Source organism: Stegodyphus dumicola, chromosome 6, assembly GCF_044657685.1.
Source record: "Stegodyphus dumicola isolate Sdum_Otavi_A_Nest chromosome 6, ASM4465768v1".
NCBI classification, from domain to species: domain Eukaryota; kingdom Metazoa; phylum Arthropoda; class Arachnida; order Araneae; family Eresidae; genus Stegodyphus; species Stegodyphus dumicola.
In genome coordinates this window covers 117796675-117820509 of record NC_140773.1, presented here as the reverse complement: position 1 = coordinate 117820509, position 23835 = coordinate 117796675, and the positions used below count along the sequence as shown (strand labels likewise).

General features: G+C 31.7%; 1 protein-coding gene across 1 annotated transcript in view; it reads left to right on the top strand.

Annotated features, from left to right (window-relative positions):
• Window positions 1–23835, top strand: part of LOC118190823 (synaptogenesis protein syg-2-like) — a 431621-nt gene that overhangs the window by 327739 nt on the left and 80047 nt on the right. Inside the window, exons 11-12 of the mRNA XM_085819684.1 lie at window positions 1205–1324; window positions 20233–20263. Coding sequence (XP_085675810.1) covers window positions 1205–1324; window positions 20233–20263 — 151 coding nt within the window. The remainder of the gene's footprint in view (window positions 1–1204; window positions 1325–20232; window positions 20264–23835) is intronic.

The following is a 23835-nucleotide window of genomic DNA, read 5'->3' as shown; positions in this document are numbered from 1 at the left end:
ATTGATATAAAATATTGGCTCGAATTCAATGACTGCGTAAATTGTGTACGTCCCAAAAAATAATACATTACTTTTTGTATTGTTACCATACATATCTTTATCATAACCTTCTTGACCATCGGATCACCTGAAATGCAAGACAAATAACGAGTTTAAATCAAGTTTCTGCAGATATGTATTTTTAACAAAATTTTATTATTCTCATCAGCATTTGAATAATTTCATGACTATTCACGGTGACATATTATTGATTTTTTTGCCTAATAATCTGCTTGAAATAAAAGACTGCGCATCTTTGCTAAAAATTAATGCCAAATAAATTTTAGCTACGTCATGCAGTCATACTATTTCAATCTGAAGTAAATAGCATTATCTGAACTGATGTAAAAAATTCATAACATTGTACAACTTTCAAATTTTCATTAGAAAATATGAAATAAAATTAAATGAGCAATGCACTCACCGGGACTCGAACCTCGGACCTCTCGAATACGCCCCAAGTGTGCTGACCATTACACTACGAAGGTGGGAAAAGTACCTTAGATACCACCCTTTTAAAGGACGACTGGGGATTAAGGGACCCAATCGCCAAGTCCTGGTGGTGGGAAATTGTCATCCACCATCATTTTAGTTTGGGCGCCAATATAGGGAGATTAGGTTATTTGGAAGCAGAAGACATGAAAAATGAGCAATGCCCTCGCCGGAGCTCGAACCTCGGACCTTTTGAATACGCGCTGAGTGTGCTGACCATTACACCACGAAGGCGGGAGTAAAACCTTATAAGGTTACGAGGATGGAAACTTGTGATGCTTTTGTCTACTCTAAACAGACCTATTTCTTTCAAGATTATCTATTAATTTGCGCTTACGTAACAATGTCCCTACAGGTTCATTTTAGAAACTGTTGAGTCATACATTAAAATATTTATGAACCAAACTCCTGTCACTAATTGTAACTGCTAGATGCGATAGCTTACCGAAAAACTGCACTATATACTTGATCTTTTCGTTGAGCCCTTTTCAAGTAACGCTTTTCAAAAACATGCATATTCGTCAGCGATAGAACATATTTTATGAATTTAAACTCATTATGATTCATATCGAAAAATCAGACATTTTTTATAACAGAACCAATGAATTCTAACAAAAGAGTTCATGAAGTAAGATAATGTAAATTTATTCGCCGTTTTTTTTTCCATTTCCAGGTGACAGTCAACCTGTAACAATTAGTGCCGTTCTTGTTGTCCTGATGGGAATCGTGGGAGCTTTGGTGCTGCTAGCTATAATAATAATCTTCATTATGAAAGCAAGAGGAGACAGAAGAGGTAAATATAATGTATACCGGGAGATAATGCTTTCCCATCAACTCTCATGTTTGAACACTCAAAATATTCATTATAAGAAGCTTCGTTTCTACTTGATTTAGAATTTAAGGTATCCTCTTGAATTCGATTCTCATTTAAACAGTAATGTTTACTGTAGAGCTTTTACACATGGGGAACTTTAATAATGAAATACCTTTCCAGAGAACTTAGAGGATTGCCATTATTGAAATATTTCGCATGATTAATGTTATGAATGGTTTATAAGTACCAAACGTGTATGTGAAAGCATGCTATGATAGATATTATAAGCTCTTAAATTATACAGTAAACTAAAATCTGAAAGTGTCAGTGGTGCTGTGTCCTTAATTATCGAAGATTAGTACGTAATAATATAGTAATAATATTTATTATTATGCAGTAACGTGTTGTAAAATAAATAAGTATAATTTCGAAGTAAATTTATCAATGTGCTGAATTTTTGAAAATTTGTGGCATTTATTCTCGTAACAAATTTAAAAATTATATTAAAATTTTAGATGTTGAAGGAAAACTTTATAATTAACATTTATAAGGAATTTGTTTTGTCTGTCGGTGAGCGAAATTAGATTGATATTGAAATTCAATACAGTTAATAATTGCTTGAATGAAATTTCAAAACTTTTGTCTAAATTATACAGGGTAAATTCATTTTGCTTTTATTGTGCTCCCAGGTATAAAACTTCTTGTCATTGTATTGATTGTACCATATTCAATATTCCTGTTTTTACATGAAAACATTATTTCAGTGTATTGATCGAAATTTAACATGAGTTTTACTCTTAATTCATTCTTACCTGAAATTTATCTTTTGTTTCAACAACACTTTTTATGACGTTCGTGTGGAGAGTAAATTTTGGAAACATTCAATGTGTTTATAATTTAATTTCCATCGGAAGCGAAAGAAAATATTGACATTCATACAATAAGAACTCTAAATCGCGTCTTTCACAAATAATGTGCAGTTTCAAGACATCGGTTTCATTACCTGAAAAAATTTTCAGATATTCAACATTATAGCACTCCTCTTACTTTCCCGTTTAAATAAATGTATTCTTTATTCCCTTTGTTCATTTATTTATAATATTTCGTCGATTCTCAGCAGTGATTTGTATTATCTCATATAATAAAAACATATTTCTTACCAAAGAAATGAGTAAGCGGTAATTCGAATGACTAAAGTTTCAATTGCAATTTTTAGACATTCGAAATTATTGTTGAATAAGCGTTTTAAAATATATTAATCTTACTGAAGAAAAAATCGGACGTTCGGTTAGGCATTTCTAGTTCTTACATTATATGAACTTCATTTTTTTAAGTATCCTACTTTTCGTCATTATCAGTTCACAGCATATCCAAATATTTGAGGAATAAAAGTTTAATTTCATGCGAAATATATATCTTCTGTGCCTAGCAGTGTTTAATAATTTTATGAAAACTTTGGCTTTAAAACAATCCACAGATTAAAAAATTAGTATCAGCCTAATCAATAAATTAAATGCAAAGTTTTGGTAAAATACACACACACACAGTTGTTTAGTGCAGATACTTGATGCTTAAAGTGTCCGTCCACTTTGATGAAGAAGCAGTCGAGCCGAATTAAATTCTATATTTATTTAAATTCACATTTTGTGGCCACAATTCACTTGGTACTCCAATCGTGCCTATTTCCAAAACATTTTACAATTTTGATACTATAGCGACAAAAGCGAACAAAGATGACTAAAGCAAAGTGTCTGGCCACGAGGAAAGCATAAGCGAGGAGAGAGAGTGTCGCAGTACTTCAGAAGAGGAAGGGAGAGAGCCAAAAAAAGGTTTTGATTCACACTTTAATTTTTACTTTTAAGTACTTTGATTGGGGAGGAGATATCTGCAATAAGGGTTACGTAACTTCGCATGATTAATTTGAATGACGCAGTTTAGAGTTATAGCGCTACTTCTAAGACAGAGAGAGGAAGTCCGAGAAGTTTGCTTTTAATTTTTATATCTTACACACACACACACATATATATATATATTTGCACAGAAGAGGAAAGTGCAAAATAGCTAATGGTTGAAAGTACATTTGATACTGCACTTCCATTTGATACTGCAGTTTCCAGAATTAAAAAAATTACACCAGGTATAAACAGTAATATAATACTAAAGCAGTAAAAATTATCGCGAAAAAAACCTGCAGTAACTGCAAAACGATATAAACTTCAAAAACAAAAACGGACTGGAAAAGACTAAAAAGATTTAAGTCAAAATTTTCATATTATGTACGCAAACAATCAAAAACATTTTAAAGAAAAAGAAATTATATACAAAGAATTTCAAAAATTGGTAAATTAGCCCGACTCGAGGTTTCACACAGACTTATCAAGAGAAAAGCGTAAGAAAACTCTCGAATCTAGCTAATACCATAGGCACTTTCGTCAAACATAGAATTATCAACTTAAATTATCTGAATATAGCTAAGTCTCAAATTCTTTGCTTCTTTTCCTGACGCGCCTGCAGTTTAAATTAAAATTGAACTTAAAGAGCAAAAGAGAACAAGAAAAATTTTTGTAAAAAAAAATTAAACTTGATACTGATGCAAGAAAAATCTGTACAAGGTAGCCTAGGTTGGCAAATGCACAATTTAAAATAAATAGCTTAAAAGCTATTAGCCAAAAATTGCACAATTTTAAGGGTTAGCCTTATTAATACGAAGGATAAAAACTGTTAAAAAGAAAATTAAAATAAAAATAAAAATAACGATTCAAAATGGGTCCTTCTAAGACCAAAAGCAAAGAATATACAAAAAAAAAACTAACATACCTGCGTCCATAGCATTGGCCTTTTCAAACTAAAGTGAGCAAAAATCGCTAAAGAAGGTTGCCGGAATTAGATGAATTTCAAAGAAATGCTTCCAGATTAGAAAAGCAGTCAAATTTCACCAATTAGGTGAAACGACGTGGAAGGGGAAAACAAACGTACTATAGCAGTAGCCAATGGTACGAAACACGCAGCGGGGAAAAAACAAGTTCCAAAAAAGGGGTTTCCGAAGATGAAAAACGGATGCAATTCTTACAAAATTTCGTCTTGTTCAAGACTAAGTCGTTTCAAAAGTGAAGACGCTAAGAAAATGGCGAAAACCTAAGAAAGTGCTAATCTGGCCAAAAGCAGGTTGAAATTGGAAAAAAAAAATCAGCAAAAAATCAGCAATTTCCTAGTAAAAGTCGTAATTCTTCGCTCTAGAGGGCTGACAAGCGAGTTCGAAACGAAATTGCCTCTTAAAATTAATGAAAGGATAGGTTTGACCAAAAAGCAGTGATATTAAATAATAAATTTAATAAATTAACTGAAGTTCTGTGCCAATTTAAAGACAAAAAAATTTTTGCAATATTAAGAAACTATGTTACAGTTTTACATTAGATCATTTGAATTAGACATCCATCATCTACCTTCCCTTGGAATTTGGGAATAATTTTCATATCTCCAATCCAAATAATCTAAAATAAAAGCTAAATGGCAGCTTTTTTTAAGGAATTTTTCGTGATTGTTTTTGAAATAAGATTGCTTTGCAAGATTTTCACGAAGTAGAGTATTTTGTCTCGGAGAAGGTCTGTGTTATTACAGATTATTTTAATTCTAAGAAGTTGTGAATTAAGAGTATTAATAATGACCCTTTAAGAAATGTTAGAATTCCAATTAGTGTGTTTGAGTGTATGAAAATTGAAATTTTTGCGTTTGTCAAAAATTTTAATAAGACTGTAATTTAGAATTTGAAGATCTAGGTAAACTATATCATTTTGTATTGCATGAGTAGTATTAAGTTTGAGACGAGTAGGATAAATATTTGCATTTTGAAGTTTGTTGAAGTTGTTAAAGGCAGTAACATCATCAATATATTGAAAGATGTGTTGGTAATATTTGTGTTCTTTATCATTAAGTGAATGTATAAATTTTAATTCTTGAGTGAAAAGGAAGTGTCCACAGATTGCGGTAGAGCAGCTTTCCCAATATGAATTCCCTGTACTTGTTTAAAGATAGTGTTATCAAATTGCAAATAATTGTTAAAAAGTATACTGTTGAGAAAAAGTTTCCATTCTTCTGGAGTAACTATTGTAAGGATCTGTGGAAAGAAATTAGGGAGAGTAAGTAGGCTACTATGAATTTCTTCTAAAGATAAAGTGGTATACAAGTTTTCGTAGTCGTCATATTGAATGTGCTCTATTTTAAGCATATTTAATACCTCGAGAATTTTTTCGTTATTATTAGTCATCCAACTGCAGTGTCGATCCTGAAAATCGAAATTATTAACAATATCCAGGACTAGTTTAAGTTTCTGGGCACAGAGATAATCAATTTCTTTTAAAAAACTTTTAGTACTATTAGCAATGTATCTGAATTTGACAGGAGTTTTATGAAATTTAGAAAGTACATAGGGATTAGCGAACTTATTATTCAATTTGTTGGGACAAATTTTCAGTCTTATATGTAAAGCAATAAATTTTTTAGAAGAATTTTATCGTTGGTAGAAACTTGTTGATAAGTGCTGGTGGTGAGCAACTCCTTTTGTATAAGTTCAATATAGAATTTTCTTCAAATGACACTGAAATTATTACTCGCCTTGTCTATTTTGGTGATGATGAAACGTTCTTATAGAAGTTTTATTTGATATTCTAGATGTCTCTTACAGTACATTTCATTAAAACTGGGTAGACTAGAAAGCATTTGTTCAAAATCTGTAAAAACGGCAACTTTCCATTCAAGAAAGGTAGTCGTCGGTAAGTTAGTTCGATAGCTAGCTAAAATAATAAATTTATTTAAATCATTTCGGAACTGCTTCAAGGAAAATTTCTTATTAAGATAGAAAGTGGGACGAAATTTGGTACCAAGTTGCATGAGTTGTGGCAAGTTACAATCTTGAATGATGTTAAGATCACCTGTGACTATGTAATTTTGATAAGGATCCACATAGTTATAGTAATCAAGGAAATGGCAATCACATTTGCTATTAGCTACAACATCGTGGTGATTAACAATCATACTTCCTAAAGTTTTTTCAAGCTTAAAACAATTTGTCACTTGGAGCGGTTGGCTAGGGAGCATACTGTGATGTGTTTTTGAAAATTTGAGGAATTTGGAGCTGATCATACAAAGGGTGCTTGAATTGTACCGTACAGAAAAATGTCTTATGGAAAAAATTACTGTTCTCCAATTTATATAATTGCAAAAGTCGAACTTGAATACACAGTTTTGATAGGATAATTTTCACTTTAGATGCAGAATGGCTTTAGATTTTTAAACTGAAGTTGCATATCCTTTACTTAATTGCAAATGATACCCTCTGCGAGTATTTATTTATACTTTTACTTCAATATACCTAATGCGATAAAGATATTTGATTTAATACCTGAATTAAGAGTATCGTCAGCTGATAATAATCCATAAATATGATGTTAAAAACTTTACAGAAGTGAGACAGAAACATAGGCGAACATGTATTTAATACATTACGCTACTACACTTATACCTAAAGTGGTATTTCAAGTAATTATAAATTATTACTTTTCTACCTAAAGTTTTCTCTTTCTGAATATAGCACGTAAAATGATCAAATAATACATCTTATTGCTGGAAAAGTTCAAGAACGCAGGCAGCTGTTTTTTCATTGAGCACTGCTTTTATACCCCTAGTTAAGAATAATTTCAACTATACAACTTCATGCTTAAAAACTCATGCTCAAGATACCTGTCATTTAGACGATAACACAGTCCTCAAGTTAAGAAGCCATGAACATTCTATAAGCACACAATGTAACTGCGTGTTAAAATACGGTTGGCGATAGATAGCTTATATAATTCCGATATGTACCCGAGACAGGCGTTTCCTCTAACCGTTTATCAAAATTACATCTTAAATGTGATATATTATGCTAGAACACTGTCGAGTAGGAAAATGCATGAAGCCTAATGTGTTATTAATTCATGGTTTATAGTATCTCGCATGCATGTTCAAATCAATAGACAAAATACGTCAAACCAAATGATATCAGAATTCACCGTATAAGTATATAAATTTGCTGCAAGGATTATTCGGCTCTTGCAATTTTGTTCAAGTTTCTGAGGTCACATATTTTCTGGGCACCTCTGTTTAAAGTTACAAAACTATCCGATTGACTTCAGTTCGAGAACTGCTAAATTAGATGACAATGGGTTAGAAATTGAGTAGAATTTTGTCTGTTAGCGCACAAAAACAGAAATTAAAGATAACCTTGCCCAGTAAAATGACATTTTGAATACTCGATTTTTTTCCTCCCTTCCTGAGTTAAAATATTCGAATTTGAACTGCATTTGGGAAATTTCAGAACATTTTGAAAGCTGAGTAGCGGTGTCTTCTGTCTCTGGGTCTCACTGACAATCTTGATTGCTCTTGAACAGTGATTTGCTGTACCATATAATTGGCTTTCCTTGCTGATCACCATCACCTAGTTTATCATTTTATTCCGAAGATTACGGTCCTACAAGAAAGATAATGCTGTCCTTCTCAGCTTCACAACAGTCTAATAACCGCTGCATAAACACAATGTCGTTTTCAAAATTCAAAAATTAAATCTACATGTTTTCAATACACAAGCTGCGCTGAACGTATACGGATGCAGCTGAACAACCTACTTCAAATACTAATTTTACTGCTTTGGACGAATGGACCAAAAACGAAGAAAAAATATTATGCACGATAATTCAACAGATATGCGAATCATAGTAATTCAAGGGAAGGCAACAGATTGTGAAACTAATGCTTCGCCATGCAGCTGCATATTTCAGAGTTAAGCAGAAGTAACATTCTTTAAATTGCAGCTGCATATTTCGGAGTTAAGCAGAAGTAAAACTCCAAATACATATCTACGATATTTTTATTGTTGAAGTAAGGTAAAAAAATAGGTATATTTTGACTGCTGTGATAATCTGTTACTGAGCACTGCTCAGCACATAAAGCTAGACATTTCCCCCAAACTGCTCGAAACAGGATTCTTTCTCTAGACAACCAATACAATTTTTTAGAAAGCCAACTTGCACCCCATGTTATGTTGTGCTTCCTTTTCTTTGACAAACTTAAGCCGTAGGATCGAACGCAATTACAGAGTGCACAAAATATTGCTCTTCGCGAATATGAAGTGCACCTTGGTATATTCGTGACATAAAAGACATTAAGAATTAAATGTTTTGCAGCTTAAACAAGAAACTATAACCGCAGCCTAAACAAGAAATTTCTTGAAAAATCTTCATTAATTAATAATGAAAGTAATTTCAATTAAGATTACATATATATACTTCGAATCTAAAATGACCTAAGGCAATCCTTAATGTAAATATAATCTAAGGGCAGAAATCCCAAGTAGCACAGCAACGTCGTAACGACGTTCCAAACTCGTCGCGGATGTCGTTGCAAAAACGTTGCAATATGTCGTCTTTAAGACGACCAGATATCCGTGAACATCTACTCTTTTGCAACCGTTGCAAAGATGTCTTTATTACGTCTTTGCAGATGAGGTTTTTGTCGCATAGACATCGTTATTGCGTCTTTCGCAAGTGATAATTTCGTTGTGAAAGCATCGTATCAAGACGTCTTAAAGACGCCTAAATGTTCCACCTTTTTGCAACAGTTGTGAAAATATCGTTATTATGCCCTTGTGTTACATATTGATTTATGCAAAAAAATAAGCTTAAAAATTAATATAGTATTTTACTTCTTTTTAAAAATTTTGTATTCCTTGTATTTATCTAAAGTTTAAATATTTTATCATTTTCTGAAAACCAGAAGATAATACAATTTTTCTTCTTTAGACTAAATATGCATAATTAATAATATTCTTAATTACTTTCAGTACTCTAAACTATATATTTTAAATAACTTAATTTCTAAGTTACGATTATTTAAGATTACATCATTTTTTCCATATGTGAGAGTAATTATGAAAGTGGTTATTATAAATATATAACATTAATCGTACGTTTTAAGTAAATAAAGCGCTTCTGATAACAGCATTATCACATTTATTTCTGTTAAATCTCAGAGGCATTGAAAATTGCCCTGTCATTATAAATTAAGAAGCGGTTCTTAAGGTAACATAATCAGTATTTTACCTGAACTCAAATATAAATTTATTCGCGTTTCACTGTAAAAAAATATCACCATTAACTTCTATATATCCAAGATATGCAAATGAAAGACAGTATAAAGTAGTTAATAAATGTGATAAAAAATATACCTAAATCTAATAACTTCCCATATTCTTATCTAAAATGAAATAATAACCTAACAAACAACGTACATGACAGCACTATTTAAGAAAAAACATGAACTAGTAGTATTTGAAAGTTTAAATAGCAGAAGGAAGGTAACAGAACTAAAATTTCTAATTAATAAAAAAATTGCGTTTTTTAAATAGTAAGCAATTAAAAGTGTAATAATTATGGATTGCAGTATTTACTAGTAATGCTGATGTTTTTTAACTTCATTTCTTTCTATCATATGTAAATGTATTTACTTACTATTAGTTTCTACATTTTAGAATAGTGGTAGATTACAATGATCATTTCATGCACTTTTTATAATCAATAACTTTCCTTTTGCTACTGTACAGAAATAATTTAAATAATATTGTATACGATAGTAAGCTAAGTACGTTAAAGTAAGCTCTTCGTTAAAGAGCACACGATGAAAATTTTTGTTTCTATTTATTATGAATTTCTCTGTTATCACAAGCACATAAAAAGTGACCGAAGAAAATAGAATATACTTACATTTAATAAAGAATAAAACCAAAACCTAATTTCTAACATTAATTTATTGAGATAATCTGATAGACATACTTAACAGCAATATTTTTAAAAAATGCGAATTACACAGTGTTTGGAAGAATAGATGCCAAACGATAAGTAATAAAACTGCAATTTGCAATCAATAAAACATTTAGTGTTTTTTAATATTACACACTTACATTTTGCCATAATTATAGATTACAATATTTCATACTAATCCTATAAAACTATTTTTTCGATCATATGCGGAAAGTCTGAGCACCAACTTGTTCGTTTAATATGAGTGATATACGATATAGCACTTAATACGTTATAACCGAATCCGTGTATCCAAATATAACGATAATCAATGTATCCAAACATTGCACCACTGGAGCCACTGAAGACTGGAAAACCACAACTATTTCACTGTAGGACGTAGCACATTGCATTGTAGAGCAGACATTCACAAACAAAATAAGCAGAAATTCGGCATTACCACCTTGATTTCTCCTCAATTCGTAATAGACTGCCATCATTATATTCTCTTCCATCGTTCTCTTGCTGTATTGAAGCTCTCCAGTATTTAATTCCGACGGTGAATTACAAAACCGTGAAGAAAATATTTCTGAAAATAAAATGGAGTTTGAAATTATTGCCCCGTTAACTGACTTGTTCGAATTTGGCAGCTAGCCAAAGCGCGCAAGCCTCGACCTCAGATGTTTCTTTATATAATCATTCAGGGAAATGATATGTGTACATGGAGATGTCAATCTCTCGAACAGCAGTTTGGTCTAAACTTTTCAGCGGTTTATACGAGTGCATTGAACTCGACGGTTCTTCTGATAACTTAATAAAATATTTTTTAAATGCCATAGAAAATTATTTCAACTGCATAGATTTACGAACAATGTTCACAAGATTATATTTACAAAAAAATATTTATCGGGCTCGCTAAAACATTTGTAATGTCAATATTGCCAAATCCCTAGTATACCGTATACTAGGATTAAACCAAGCATTTTAAATGCATGGAGATGGAAAAAATGTAACAAACATCAGAACTTTTATAGAACAGTTCATTAGAACTTTTATAGGTAATGAATTTCGTATTTTTGTTCACAGTTTCTCTAATTTTGATGTCAACATTTATTAGTCATTGATCAAAGCCATTAATTTTGTCGTTTTGCATTAAAAGTGTTAATATTTCTTTCTCCTTTTCATGAATTTTTTCGTCCTCTTTGTTCTGAGATTTTTGGATAGCAGTTAAATATGCATGGATATGCAACGTCTTTTAACATTGGACGTTTTCTCGGAATTCTTAAAATCGCCCCATTTATAATCCTGAATACATCTTCACGTACAATCATATCTTCGCGAAAATTGTACTTTTTGCTCTGTATGCGGTAAAAATGTTTCATATTATGTCAGCATATTAATTCAAATAAATTCGTCTTTACTTCAAAAATAATAAATAAAGTCATATTTCAACAGTAAAACAATTGCTAATATGTGATTTGCATCGATTTCGGAAATATGATTTTTTAAAATATATAAAATGTATAACTTAATAACTTACTTTATAGATTAGTTTCATTTTAAATTATTTTGCTATAATATTTATAAAAAATATTTTAAGTATTAATTATTTAAAAAAATTAACAATAATTTAGCACGTATTTTAGTACTAATTAAATTTAATAATTCAAGTATTTATATTAAATCTATATTTCATTAGATGAATCTACCATAGATTAATATATTTAGATGAAATAAAGTATTGAAACATTGCAAAATAAATCTTATACGGACTTCAGATTCTTGAAAGGGTAAATTTAATCTCTTTTCATTCTAAAAGTAACGCTGATGAACTATGAAAAAGATGCTAAAACGACCACGTCTAAAAGCGGTCATATGATGACGTTTCAATAGTACAGTGCAGTGGCATGACGTTTCAACAGTGGGATAAATGGATTTTATCCCAGCCCATTATATCTGAATCAGCGACGTCGACAAATTGCCAAGATGCAACGGCAAATATTTTGCGTCTTCACAACGTTGTAAAGACGTCGTAAAAGTTACCACGACCACTTTGCAACGTCGTTACGACGTTGCCGTGCTACTTGGGATTATTAGTTGTCTTGCTTTCTTTTATTGGCCCAAAGAAGCGTTAACCCAGAGGGGCTATTAGCCTCGAATCACTATAAACAGCTATATCACATTTCAGATTTTAGACACCAAATATTACCGCCCTGTATTATCGCTATATGTTTAAAGAAATTAAATAATGATGAATCGGCATGAATGTATTATGTTTCTCGCATTGTGAAAAAAAAAAACAAGGATATCTAGAGCCACCAAATTCTGTATATCGTAACCCTCTATCCGAGTTTGGGCACCTGGAATTAAAAATCTTGAATTTCGATTTTTTATTTACCTATTTCATATTTTTTAAGCTTTAACGAATTTTTGATTAAGAAACAACGATTTCAAAGCGAGCAGTGACAAAATACTATACGGAATAAAATATTTTTATCTCCAGTGCGCAAACCTCTCTATCGGAAATTCTAAAGATACGCTGTTTTTAAATAGTTTTACCCCAAAAGGATGTTAGCCCAAATGCTCCCGAAACGTGTATGTATGTGTAAATAAAAAAAACTTCCCTTCGGCGTAATATAAAATTTGAAAAAATTCTTTTTTTTTTTAATTATTTCTTTTCTCAAAATGTTAACCCCTAATTTTTTCTGACTAAAGGCTACCATGATTTCTGACTACCATGATGGGACGTTCTTCGAACGCACAGGAATGAAGAAAAAATTATTTGACAGATGTAGAACCTTATGAAAAGTCTCCCCGTTGACTGCACCGTTCCAATTCGAAGGCAATCAAAAACTAAACTGTCTCTAAACCAAGAAAACAGATTTACCAGTAATAACTTCAATGCATATGAAAGGAAAATTTTACGTAATTTTAAGATAATATCTCCTATTGAACAATAGTTCATCATAGATAGTATACACCAGAGGAATTTTCTCAAAATCAGTTTTTCTTTTTTATGAAAAATCAGCTTTATTTATTTACTAGATATAAGAGTTGAACAGCAAATAATGTTTTTTTTTTTTTTTTCTATTTCTATTTGCTTCTTTAATGCCATCTGCTCATATTGTGCTTAAAAAAGAGAGATTAGAGATTTTTCAGTCCCACTTTTCCTGTTCTTTTTTTTTTTTTTTTTTTTTGAAAAATAGTAATAAAAATTTGGTATTGAAAAACAAATAACAAATAAAAGTTTGGTTCCAAGAAAAATACGTGTCTGTAGATCTTTATCAAATTTTTCATGTTTAGCTAGCTGTTTTCTTAGTCTGCATACAGTTGGGTTTATTTATATCATATTTTAGGAAATTGTTCTTAAACTATAATTTGTTATGTGCAGTAGATTGTATAACCTTCAGGAAATAGCATTCTCTTTATGCCTTACGCTATTTTTTTTTCACTTATAAAATAGCTAATAAGCAGAATTAGCATTTGTTAAACAATATAAACATATCATCTAATATTTTCAATGCATAGTATTACAGATAATATTTCATAGCCGGAAATATTAAGGAGAAATTCAGTTGCATAGTCTGCGAAAACGATGTAAAATATCTTCTTTGGGAAAAGAGAAATTTTCAGCAGTGTAGATAAATCTGCTTTTTTCTAAAATATTATCCATTTAGAGATTAAAAATATGTTAAAATGATTGAAACAATACTTTATACCTTTAAGAGAAGAGAAAGATTTCTGTGTCTATTGTTGTAGTTTTCTCCGCCGCACAGACGAGCCAATATACATGATTATAGCTAATCCCCATTTACAATTTTAATTTATCTGAGAAGTACGTTTCAAAAATATATCAAGATATCCAATAAATATATTTTATCCTTTCAGTAGGAACCTATTTTTTTCTGTCGCAAATCATTGTATCCTGATTAGTCCATTTTCACCGCTGCTTCTCAAGCCACTACAGGTGATTAAACGAGTGCAAAGCTTTCTCCAATCTCCTTTGATAACCGGTTGGATAGTCAGCCCCATTTCGATGCCACCCCGTCTCTGAAAGCTGAGCATCACGATATTTGGCAAATGTTACTCGCTATATGAGGGATATCTGTGTAACACCGTATTTTCTACAGGAAATCGTCCTTCCTTGCCAAAAAGTGCCGGCTCACTTACTGCTTAATGTTGCGCATAGTGCGAATAGTAGTGGATTACGTCATTGGGCGTCCTCTGAGGGTACTTCTGCCATCAAATGGCGCAGCAAATCACCGACTCGTGCTAATCTCTGTTGTTGTGTTGGGGAATTTACCCGACCCTTTGGTGAGATATTGTTATTTTGGATAGAGATGATTGTGACGATTATTTATGCAAGTACTTAGCAGAAAAGGCATTCGTGAGGAATCCTTAGATATGCACAAGGCCTGAAATACGACTGTCAAATGTCGCTATTCATATTTAGATGATGATGTTTCTTTCCTCTCTGGAGCTCTTCCACTGTCATAAATATATGCATTAAAACAAGTTTCAGTTACTTTTTTTCCCGAATTAATGAAATTCAGGGATTGTTAAGTTGTGATATTGGAAATAAAGATGTAATTATACGTCTAGTTTTAAATGTAATGCTATAAGGTATTTTCTCACTTTTTTCCGCATTCCTTCGTGGTGTAAATAGAAGCATACACGACGCGTATTCGAGAGGTCCATGGTTCGAGTCCCGTCGTTATTCACGTATTTTAATTCAAAATAAATTGATGATTCTAGAGTACCGTTTAGAAAAAGAATATTACAGAAATTTAAAATGTGTCTCAGATGTGACTAAATTTTACTTTATAATACTCATCTGCATCGTTACTTTAAAATCAGAACTTTAAATGGTAATTATTTATATACATTATTTGTTCAGTTCATTAGAAATTAAAGTTATTAATATAAAGAAGGCTAAACCTCATTTTGCCTTGATATTTTCTAACCCGTCGTCTTTAGTTCATCGCATTAATTATCATTTCTTAATGATAATTATTATGGTGGTGCGGTGTATTTAATTATGGCAAAGCACACGATGGCTATCTGCCTAAGGGGAGGGATGCCTTCGTGGAGGACTATCTAAGGGAAACCGGCTCGTATACACGTTACACATGGGGTAAACCACGAAAACGCCCATGCAGCCAGCCCGTTCGCGGGATTCGAACCTCGGACCGAACTAGATAATTATTATGAAAAATCCGTTTATATATCTCATGAGTTACTGTGGTATCAACTAACAATCTTAGGGCATTTACAAAAGTAATCTAAGAAAATTACAGTTGTTCATATTATACGCTGAATAAAATAAAATGCCGTCCCGCAAAGTAAACAAATACATTTTTCTTGAATTTTTTGTTTCAAATTTAATAATATAACACCTTTGATTCATATTAATGGATTATTCTTCTTCTCTTTCACAGCTTTTACATTGTTTTAACTTTGGGTTCAAGATAAAGTGAGCAGCACTGCTCATTAACATCGTTTAGTAATGCTTGATAGGAAATAATGAATGCCAAAATGTTCTTAATACTGCAAAAGAATAGTAACTGATTGTCATAATCATGTTAAATGGATTTTATCCCAGTCCATTATATCTGAATTAGTTCGAAACGTTATTAAAGCGAAAATAATAAAAATGTCCTCCAGAATTTCTGTACTGAATTTAAGAAAACTGTATACTAAATATGCTTTTTTGCTCCAAATTAGACATTCTAAACTTTTGTTTTTGAACTTTTTAAGAAATAGTTACATTATAATCGTAATTTTAATTTATACCATAATAACAAAAAAAAAAAAAAAAAAAAAAAAAATGTCATTTTTTTAAAGTGTAAGGTAATCGGAGTTGCATGCATGTACATTTGTCAGTTATGCCTCGTTCAGTTTAAGCTTTGTCACTAAAAATATAGCGAAATCATTTATGTATTTATTACTGGCTAACGAATATTAGCCATTAAATGAAATTTGCTGTTTCAGACAAAAGTTGCTGCTTTTCAGACAACCCGTGATCTCGATAAATCAAGCACAAATATTCTTTTAGATATCAGCCATTACATTACCCTCTATACATATCTGCTTTCCTAACTGCGATGTCGAATTAAAATGCGGCAAGTATATGCCAATTAGAAGCGGTAACTCATACTTCCTATTAAACGCCATGTTTAACTAACTTACCATTACAATTTTTACATAGTTACTAAAATCGTTAGTAAGAAATAAATAAACAATGAATCTAATGATGACCGGAGCAATATTTCAGATATATAATTTATTGACATTCCAGGTGTGGTTTCTTGTATCAACGTCTAAATTTTTTGTATCGAGGTGAAAATTTGTATCAACGTCTGATGTGTGCTATCCAACTTAACGAATAACTGCTGTCTTGCATAACAGTGAAATCTCAAGGAAGACTTGATTACTAAGCTCAGATCTTGAGTAATTGTGAGTGATTGCCCTCGAACTTGTGGCCTCTATTAAATGCTAATTAGACATCGCACAAACAAATACACAAAACATTTGTTTACCATCAGGTCCAGATGACTTGTCCAGAGAGCTTTGTGTTATAATAATTCTAGATTAGCCTCACAAGTGGTGAAGGAGATTAAATTAGTACCTGCATCTGTTTGCCTGCAAAGCTATGTTCGTGGTGAAATTCACTCAAGATAGCACCTAGGTGGATTATGCTGGATATAATTAATACTTAATTGAGCCCCAGAGAGTTGTTACATATTTTTTAAACAAACGTTTCAATTTAAAAGGCCTTGATTAAGCAAAGCGCCATTTAGGAACAAACAGATACATATTTATCTATATAAATATTACATTTCAATATGTTAATCTTTTATTTGCAGTTAGAAATCGAAACGCATTAGTTGCAAATACTAACAAATTTTTGTACTGTAGAGTCATTAGGTATTTTTGAAGCATGAGAAGTGAAAAATATGCAGTACCCTCGACGGGACTCGAAACCTGGATCTCTCGAATGCGCGTCGAGTATGTTTTCAATTACGCCACGAAGGCATGCGAAAAGGAGGGAGAAAGTGTCAGCAGCAAAAATTCTCCGTATTCAGAGCTTCGGCATCAAGCCTGCGGCTATCGCTGATCAAACCAGCCAGAGTCTTTTGGTACACTGAATTCAAAAACAGCTTCTGGCAATGCCTATCTCACAAACACCCACTGGAAAAAGGAGTTCCCGCTCATGCAGGAATTCGAGGCAATGAAGCCGCTGACCTACTGGCCAAACAAGCAGCCATTTGCTAGGATTTACTAGGACGACCAACAAATCTTCCTTGGTCTCACATTGGTGCTACTTTGGTAGACGGTTGCACGGATTTTGGCGATTTTTTGGCGATTTTCCTTTGGCGAGTAATACAACTTATGGTAAACCCATTGCTGGATAAGTTATTTATGGTAACCGATACTTTGTTGTCATTTTATTTTAAAAATAATGAGTTTTATTGTGCATAAATTCCGTGTTTAAAATATTATTTATGGCTTTTAAATATTAAAAATCAATTTAATTTTGCATATTTATTTGAAATAAAAATTTTATTGTTTATCATATTTTATGAAATTTTATGTTATGGATGATGTAATCAATGACGTCACCTTACTTTAAAAGTATTTCGTTTTAATATGTATAAATTTAATCTAATGTTTTAAACATTATTTATGGCTCTTAAATATTAAAATACAATTTAATTTTGCATTTTTTTAAAAAATGATTTTATGATGTATGAATTTTTAAATAATTTTAATTCTAGCCGTGATGTAATAAGCTCTCTGATTGGCTATAGAATATTTGTGCATTAACGATCTGTAATCAGCTCCCTGATTGGTTACTGACAATTTGTGCATTTTCGCACCGTTTTAAAATTTAATTTATATCTTCGAATTCCTTCAAAGATGTTATCTAAATTATGATTCTGATTTTTTTTGTGGTTCTTATCAATAAACAACAGGTTAAACACTCAAAAAAATGTAAGTACATATTTTTCTTTTATTTTAGAATTGTATACTTCAATTTTTGTTAAAAAATTAATATACTATTTTCAGAAATTGCTGAGATAATTATTGTCCATATGTTTTAATGTTAATTATATTCTGTATAACGTATTTTAAAGTATTTGAATTTAATAATATACTAATTCTTTTAAATGTTGGTATTATGGGTTTTAATTCGATATTCAATTTCAGTAATATTTTAATCTAATTAAACGTTGGCCCAATGCTTTTATTGCGGTGTTTTTATTCTCTTCTTTGCTATATGAAAGTAATAATAACCTTACTTTAGTATTTTATACTCATAGTAAATGTATTTATTTACACTTGCCTGCCATCTTAAAAAACGACATTTTCAACAAAAAATTAATCCATTACTTTTAACGATATTTATTTATTTATTTTTTAAGTTTCGAATATTTTACTATGCGTAAAAACAGCGTTTTTCAAGATGGCTGACGTTTGTAAAAATCGCGCCAACAATTGCGCCAACGTAAATCGCCAAAAATCCGTGCAACCGTCTACCAAAGTAGCACCCTCACAGTATACGAACAACTTTTGCAAGTTTGCAAAACTGGCAAAGTAGATAGACAGAGACAACAGTAGGACGAAGAACATATCGCTTACTGCCAAAGATTAACATAGAAATGAAGACCCACCGTACTAGCCTAACACAATTCTTGATAGGTCGTTGACCATTTCCAGCATACCTCAACAGATTCCAACTGAGTGATACTCTTTTCTGCAAATGCGGGGAGGAAGACGACACAGAGCTCTTAAAGAAACCAGAAGACTGACTTTGCCTGGGCAATGTGGACATCTAACACACTCAAAAACAATGTAGACCTTGGTGAAACAGAGAAAATCTCAAGACACTGCTTAAGCAGAAACAACCGTGAATAATATTATGTTTGAAATGTTTAGAATTTAAAGCAGATAATTAGAGTAATGCTTGTTTCCTGCACTTATCAAGCCATAGAAACTGTTATTAGTATGTAATATTCAACTTTGTTACTTTCGAGTTTTGCCCACTGTGATGGTATATAATTCCATTTGGTTCATGTCCGTGGTCGGAAACCATCATAGCGGTGCACTCACTCACTCACTTTATATACTCCCTCTTTTAAACTGCGACTGGGGATGAGGGAACCCATCGCCAAATTCTGTTGGCTTTAGTTCGGGCGCCGGAGAATCATCAGGTTTTCTTCAAGCAGGAGATGTGGAAAATGTCGATGCCCTCGCCGGGACTCGTACTCTGGATCTTTTGAATAATACGCATCGAATATGCTTTGAACTGCATCATGAAGGCATGCGGTAAATAGGGATAAAATACCTTATAGCACAATAGATTTATCATTTAGATAATTTTTATTTTCCTAAGAATCATTTTGCATTTAATTCAGTACCATCACTAGAAACAAGATCTTTCTTAATATATTGTGTAGATTGATCTTCTGTTCGTCTGAAATCAGAGCAAGCCCGGGAAATTCATCGTAACAAGGAGGCAAGATAGCGTTTATTGTTGGTAAGAGCCTTGGGCACAGAACTCAGTTCTTCCTAGTTTTGAACGAGAGCACTCCAAAGGGACGGATCCGAGGGTTCCCTACTCCTCCTTTCGTATCACAGTCTCTCGAGAGGACTTTCGTCTCGCAGCATATTTTGAGTTACCCATGCCGCACAGACACTATACATTTACAAACATCTATGCCTTCTTGGGGTTTTGAACCCGGGTACCGGTTACCTGCGGTACGGTAGTCAGACTGATTAACCACTTTCCCAGTTGTAAACTAAAGCAGTTAATAAATTTCATTCAGATTTTCTAATAATCTACGATAAACGTTTATAAAATATTAAATATATCTCTTAATTATTGGATTGCGACTAAAGGGAGTATTTGAAGCTAAACGTAATTAGTTTTTTCTGTTGTACATTTTTCTCAATCTGGTAAACCAAACTGTTAACTCTTAACATCTGCGGTTATGATAGATGTTATAATCACAAATCTATATGCTTGTAAATGTGAAATATTTTTTTTTCTTTCAGGTAAAACAGAAGATAAAAGGTCTGACGAAAAGTAAGTAAATAGATAATAATTACATATTTCTACTGCTAATTTTACCTGCAGTTAAATATGATCATTTTTATATATTTAAGTAAATTTTTTTTAAACGTGAATTCGTTTAATATTAAATATCTATGTAAAATATGGTATCCATAAAATATTATTTTCATGATTGTGTGATATTTTGCTTCATTTATTTGTTTGTTTAATAAAACTTAATTTCAAAAGCATTTCGAGAAATGATGTAAAAAATGCATTTAAATTTTTATTAAAAATACAAAAATTTTACATTAAAAAATGCTGCATTTAAAAGCAGCATTTTAAAATGTTTTGAGTAATTCGGGTAAAGAAAAATTATTGTTTTTTCATAATTAAAACCGATACAAGTTTACTGTCTGCTGAGTTACTACCGAGGAAATCATCGTCATCTAAATTTTTTATCTGCATCCAATAGATGTCATAAAACATTATTTATTTAAACATTATTCTGTGCACAAAACGTACTTAAGAATTTTTACCAGAAATGGCATTTATATAGATTGTAAACAACATTAATTCAGGAAACTGTCTAGGAATTTCTATAAGTTAGAATAAAATAATTTTTGCCATTTTCAACAATTATTGTAATAAGGTAAAAAGGTATCAGACTAATATCAGATTAATTATTTTTTATTTATATCGAGCGTATTTCATTTAGAGTATTTAAGGCATTTCTTCAAGTTACATTTGCATTTTTATAGTTATAAATGTTTGCATTAAAAGTAATGAAATATTTCTCCTTTCCACTATATTTATTAAACTACATTTGTTAATGCTAAATACGTAAGTGTATGAAACTAATTTGAAAAAGATTTTCTTCTACTTTATTTAGAGAAATCGCCTTATATAAATAAATATGTATATTTCAGAGCAAATATGTATCTTGAATTAAATCTCAAGAGTTACTTTAAATACCCTGTTATATGATGATTATTTCTTCAGAAATTGTATTATTTTCTGAAACATCAAAACCTAATCATATTCTGAGGGCCGCGTTGTACAGACGAATATTTTAACACAACTGAGAACAAAATATTAAGAAGGGAAAGTCACTCATGTCAAACGTTAAATAACAAAATGAACTAAGTGGATAAAAAGAAAAGTAATAATTTGAATTCTTTGAAACATTTACAAATAATGGGATATAATGAAATATACTAGAGCTAAAACCGATGAAAATATCCAGTAAATAAGTAAATAACAATAATAAGCAAACGTTTTGGCAGCAAAGATTTTTTTGGTAGTCCATATGTTTGCACGTCGTTTTCTGACCTTTTTCGATACACAGGGTATTCAGTTGCTGCCCTGGCCTGTACGGTCTCCTGATCTGTCACCCATTGGAAACATCTGGTCATGGGTTGCTGAAAGATTGGCCCGCCACCCCTCTTCAGCTAATGCTGTCAATGAAGTGTGGTATAGTCTCGAAGCAGCATGGAATGAATAGCCCGTTTCTTTTATCCAAGCCCAGTTCGAATCCATGCCTAACCGGGTAAGGGCCGTTTTAGCTGCCAGAGCTGGCAGATGTTTCTACTAATTTCGCGTCTCTGTAAACCCCCATTCTTCTAACAAATTTGATCATTTTGTCTTCATGCCACACTGTATAAGCACAATAAATATATTTTTTCGTATTTGCTTTCCTTCATGGTGTTGCAATTTTAATGGCCATCAGTGTATTAACTGAATATAATTTGATTAAAATTTTCTTCAATATATTTCGATTCTGACTTCACAAAAGTAGTTCTATGATAGGCAAAGCCTTACTGAATACACTTATGTATACTATTTACAAAATCCAGAAATAAGTCAATAATGGGGATTATTTTATAGAATTTTTTAACAAGGCGCTACACTACGAGACTCTCCCGCCCTTCCGATATATCTATTCACCTCAACTGGCTGCCTTTAAAATCATGTTTCCTTTTAAACTCAAATTTAAGAATCTTGACTTTTTGTATAGTTATTCATTATCATCAAAAGATTTGTTGATTTATTGCATTTTTAGCATTCTTTGGTTTAAATAATATTTTACACATAGTGTTTAAATTCAATTCCAATATAATTTCATTTTGAATGTAAACAATTGGTTTTACATAAACATGGAGTAACTTTTATCTTTTCATTAACCTTCTAGTGACGACACGGAAGCTCTAAACATCAGAAAGAAAACATACATTGATTTTTTAAACGTAAGCTAAGAAATAGGCCAACATTTATTGAACGGATTTTCTTTTATCTTATTTATTTTGATCCGTAATTTTGATGTTTTTACATTTTATTACTTCGCAATGGCTTCGAAATTTAATGAAATTTCTTTCAAGATATTTTTGTATAATATTAGAGAGGTGGAGGACATATCTCACATGTTAATCTTTAATATGTAGTTTCTATTCTATGCTAAGTATTGTTAAATGCAGAACGTAAGCTTTCGAGCACAGTAATTAAGAGTAAGGTAGGTTCCGTAAATTACTATATTGTGTAATATGTGGATATACTAACTGTACAGATTTTGGTTTGCTACACATGAAAGGATGAATCAGAAAACAGAAGTAGTGAAAATTCACATGCGTTATTTTTTAATTCTTTAATTCTTATTTACTTACTAGTTATTGATTTCATAGAGTTCTAAAATAATTACAGGTTTTTCATACATGATTATATTTCAATTGTTGTGCTCTTTTTGTAACCACATCTTTGGACATCAGATTATTCGTATAACTTTTCCTCTCGATTTTCGTACGATAAAATTAGTAAAAATATGTGACGATACGCAAGTAAACAGTATATACATGTACAGTATGCCATGTGTCATTTGATGAAAAATCAAAACCAATCATATTCTGAGGGTGTCGTTATACATGCGAATAATTTAATATGCCTGAGAATAAAAAGTTAAGATGAGAAAGGCCACTCATTTCAAATGCTAAACGACAAACTGAACGAAGCGGCTGAAAAGAAAAGTAATTATTCGGATTCCTTACAACATTTAATAAAATGCTTCAAAATTAGGAGAATTTGAATATTTTGGCGATTGTCTTGAAAGATAGAAACAATGCTTTCAAAGAAAAACACAAATCGTTACTGTTAAATACGCAAGCATACACGTAATTATGGAAGACGGAATTTAGGGGTCATTTTAAAAGTGCAAGTGACAGTTTCTGATCTTCTTTCGCTTGCATTCTTCACCAAAGGGCGTATTTTCTTCTCTCCCCCTTTTCCCCCGGTGCAATATTTGGTGAATTCAACAATAGGCAGTTAAACTGAATAACCATTATTGTTTGAATGATGGAATTATGTGAAGAATTGGCAGGTGAAGAATGAAGCATGGGAGTTTTAAGTCTAGTTAGGAACTTAAATGTAGTGTCTAGCATTCTGTATAAAACTTAGTATTCTGTGTAACAAGTTTAAGAGTACCGGATTCAGAGATAGATAGCCTAGGCAAGGCAATCCAAAAATATGTGGTAGCGAATGAACTTCGACATCTTCCACTTCAGCAGTCAGTAATAGGTGTGAAACAGATTTTCAAATCTGTCTATACCTCCATGTGG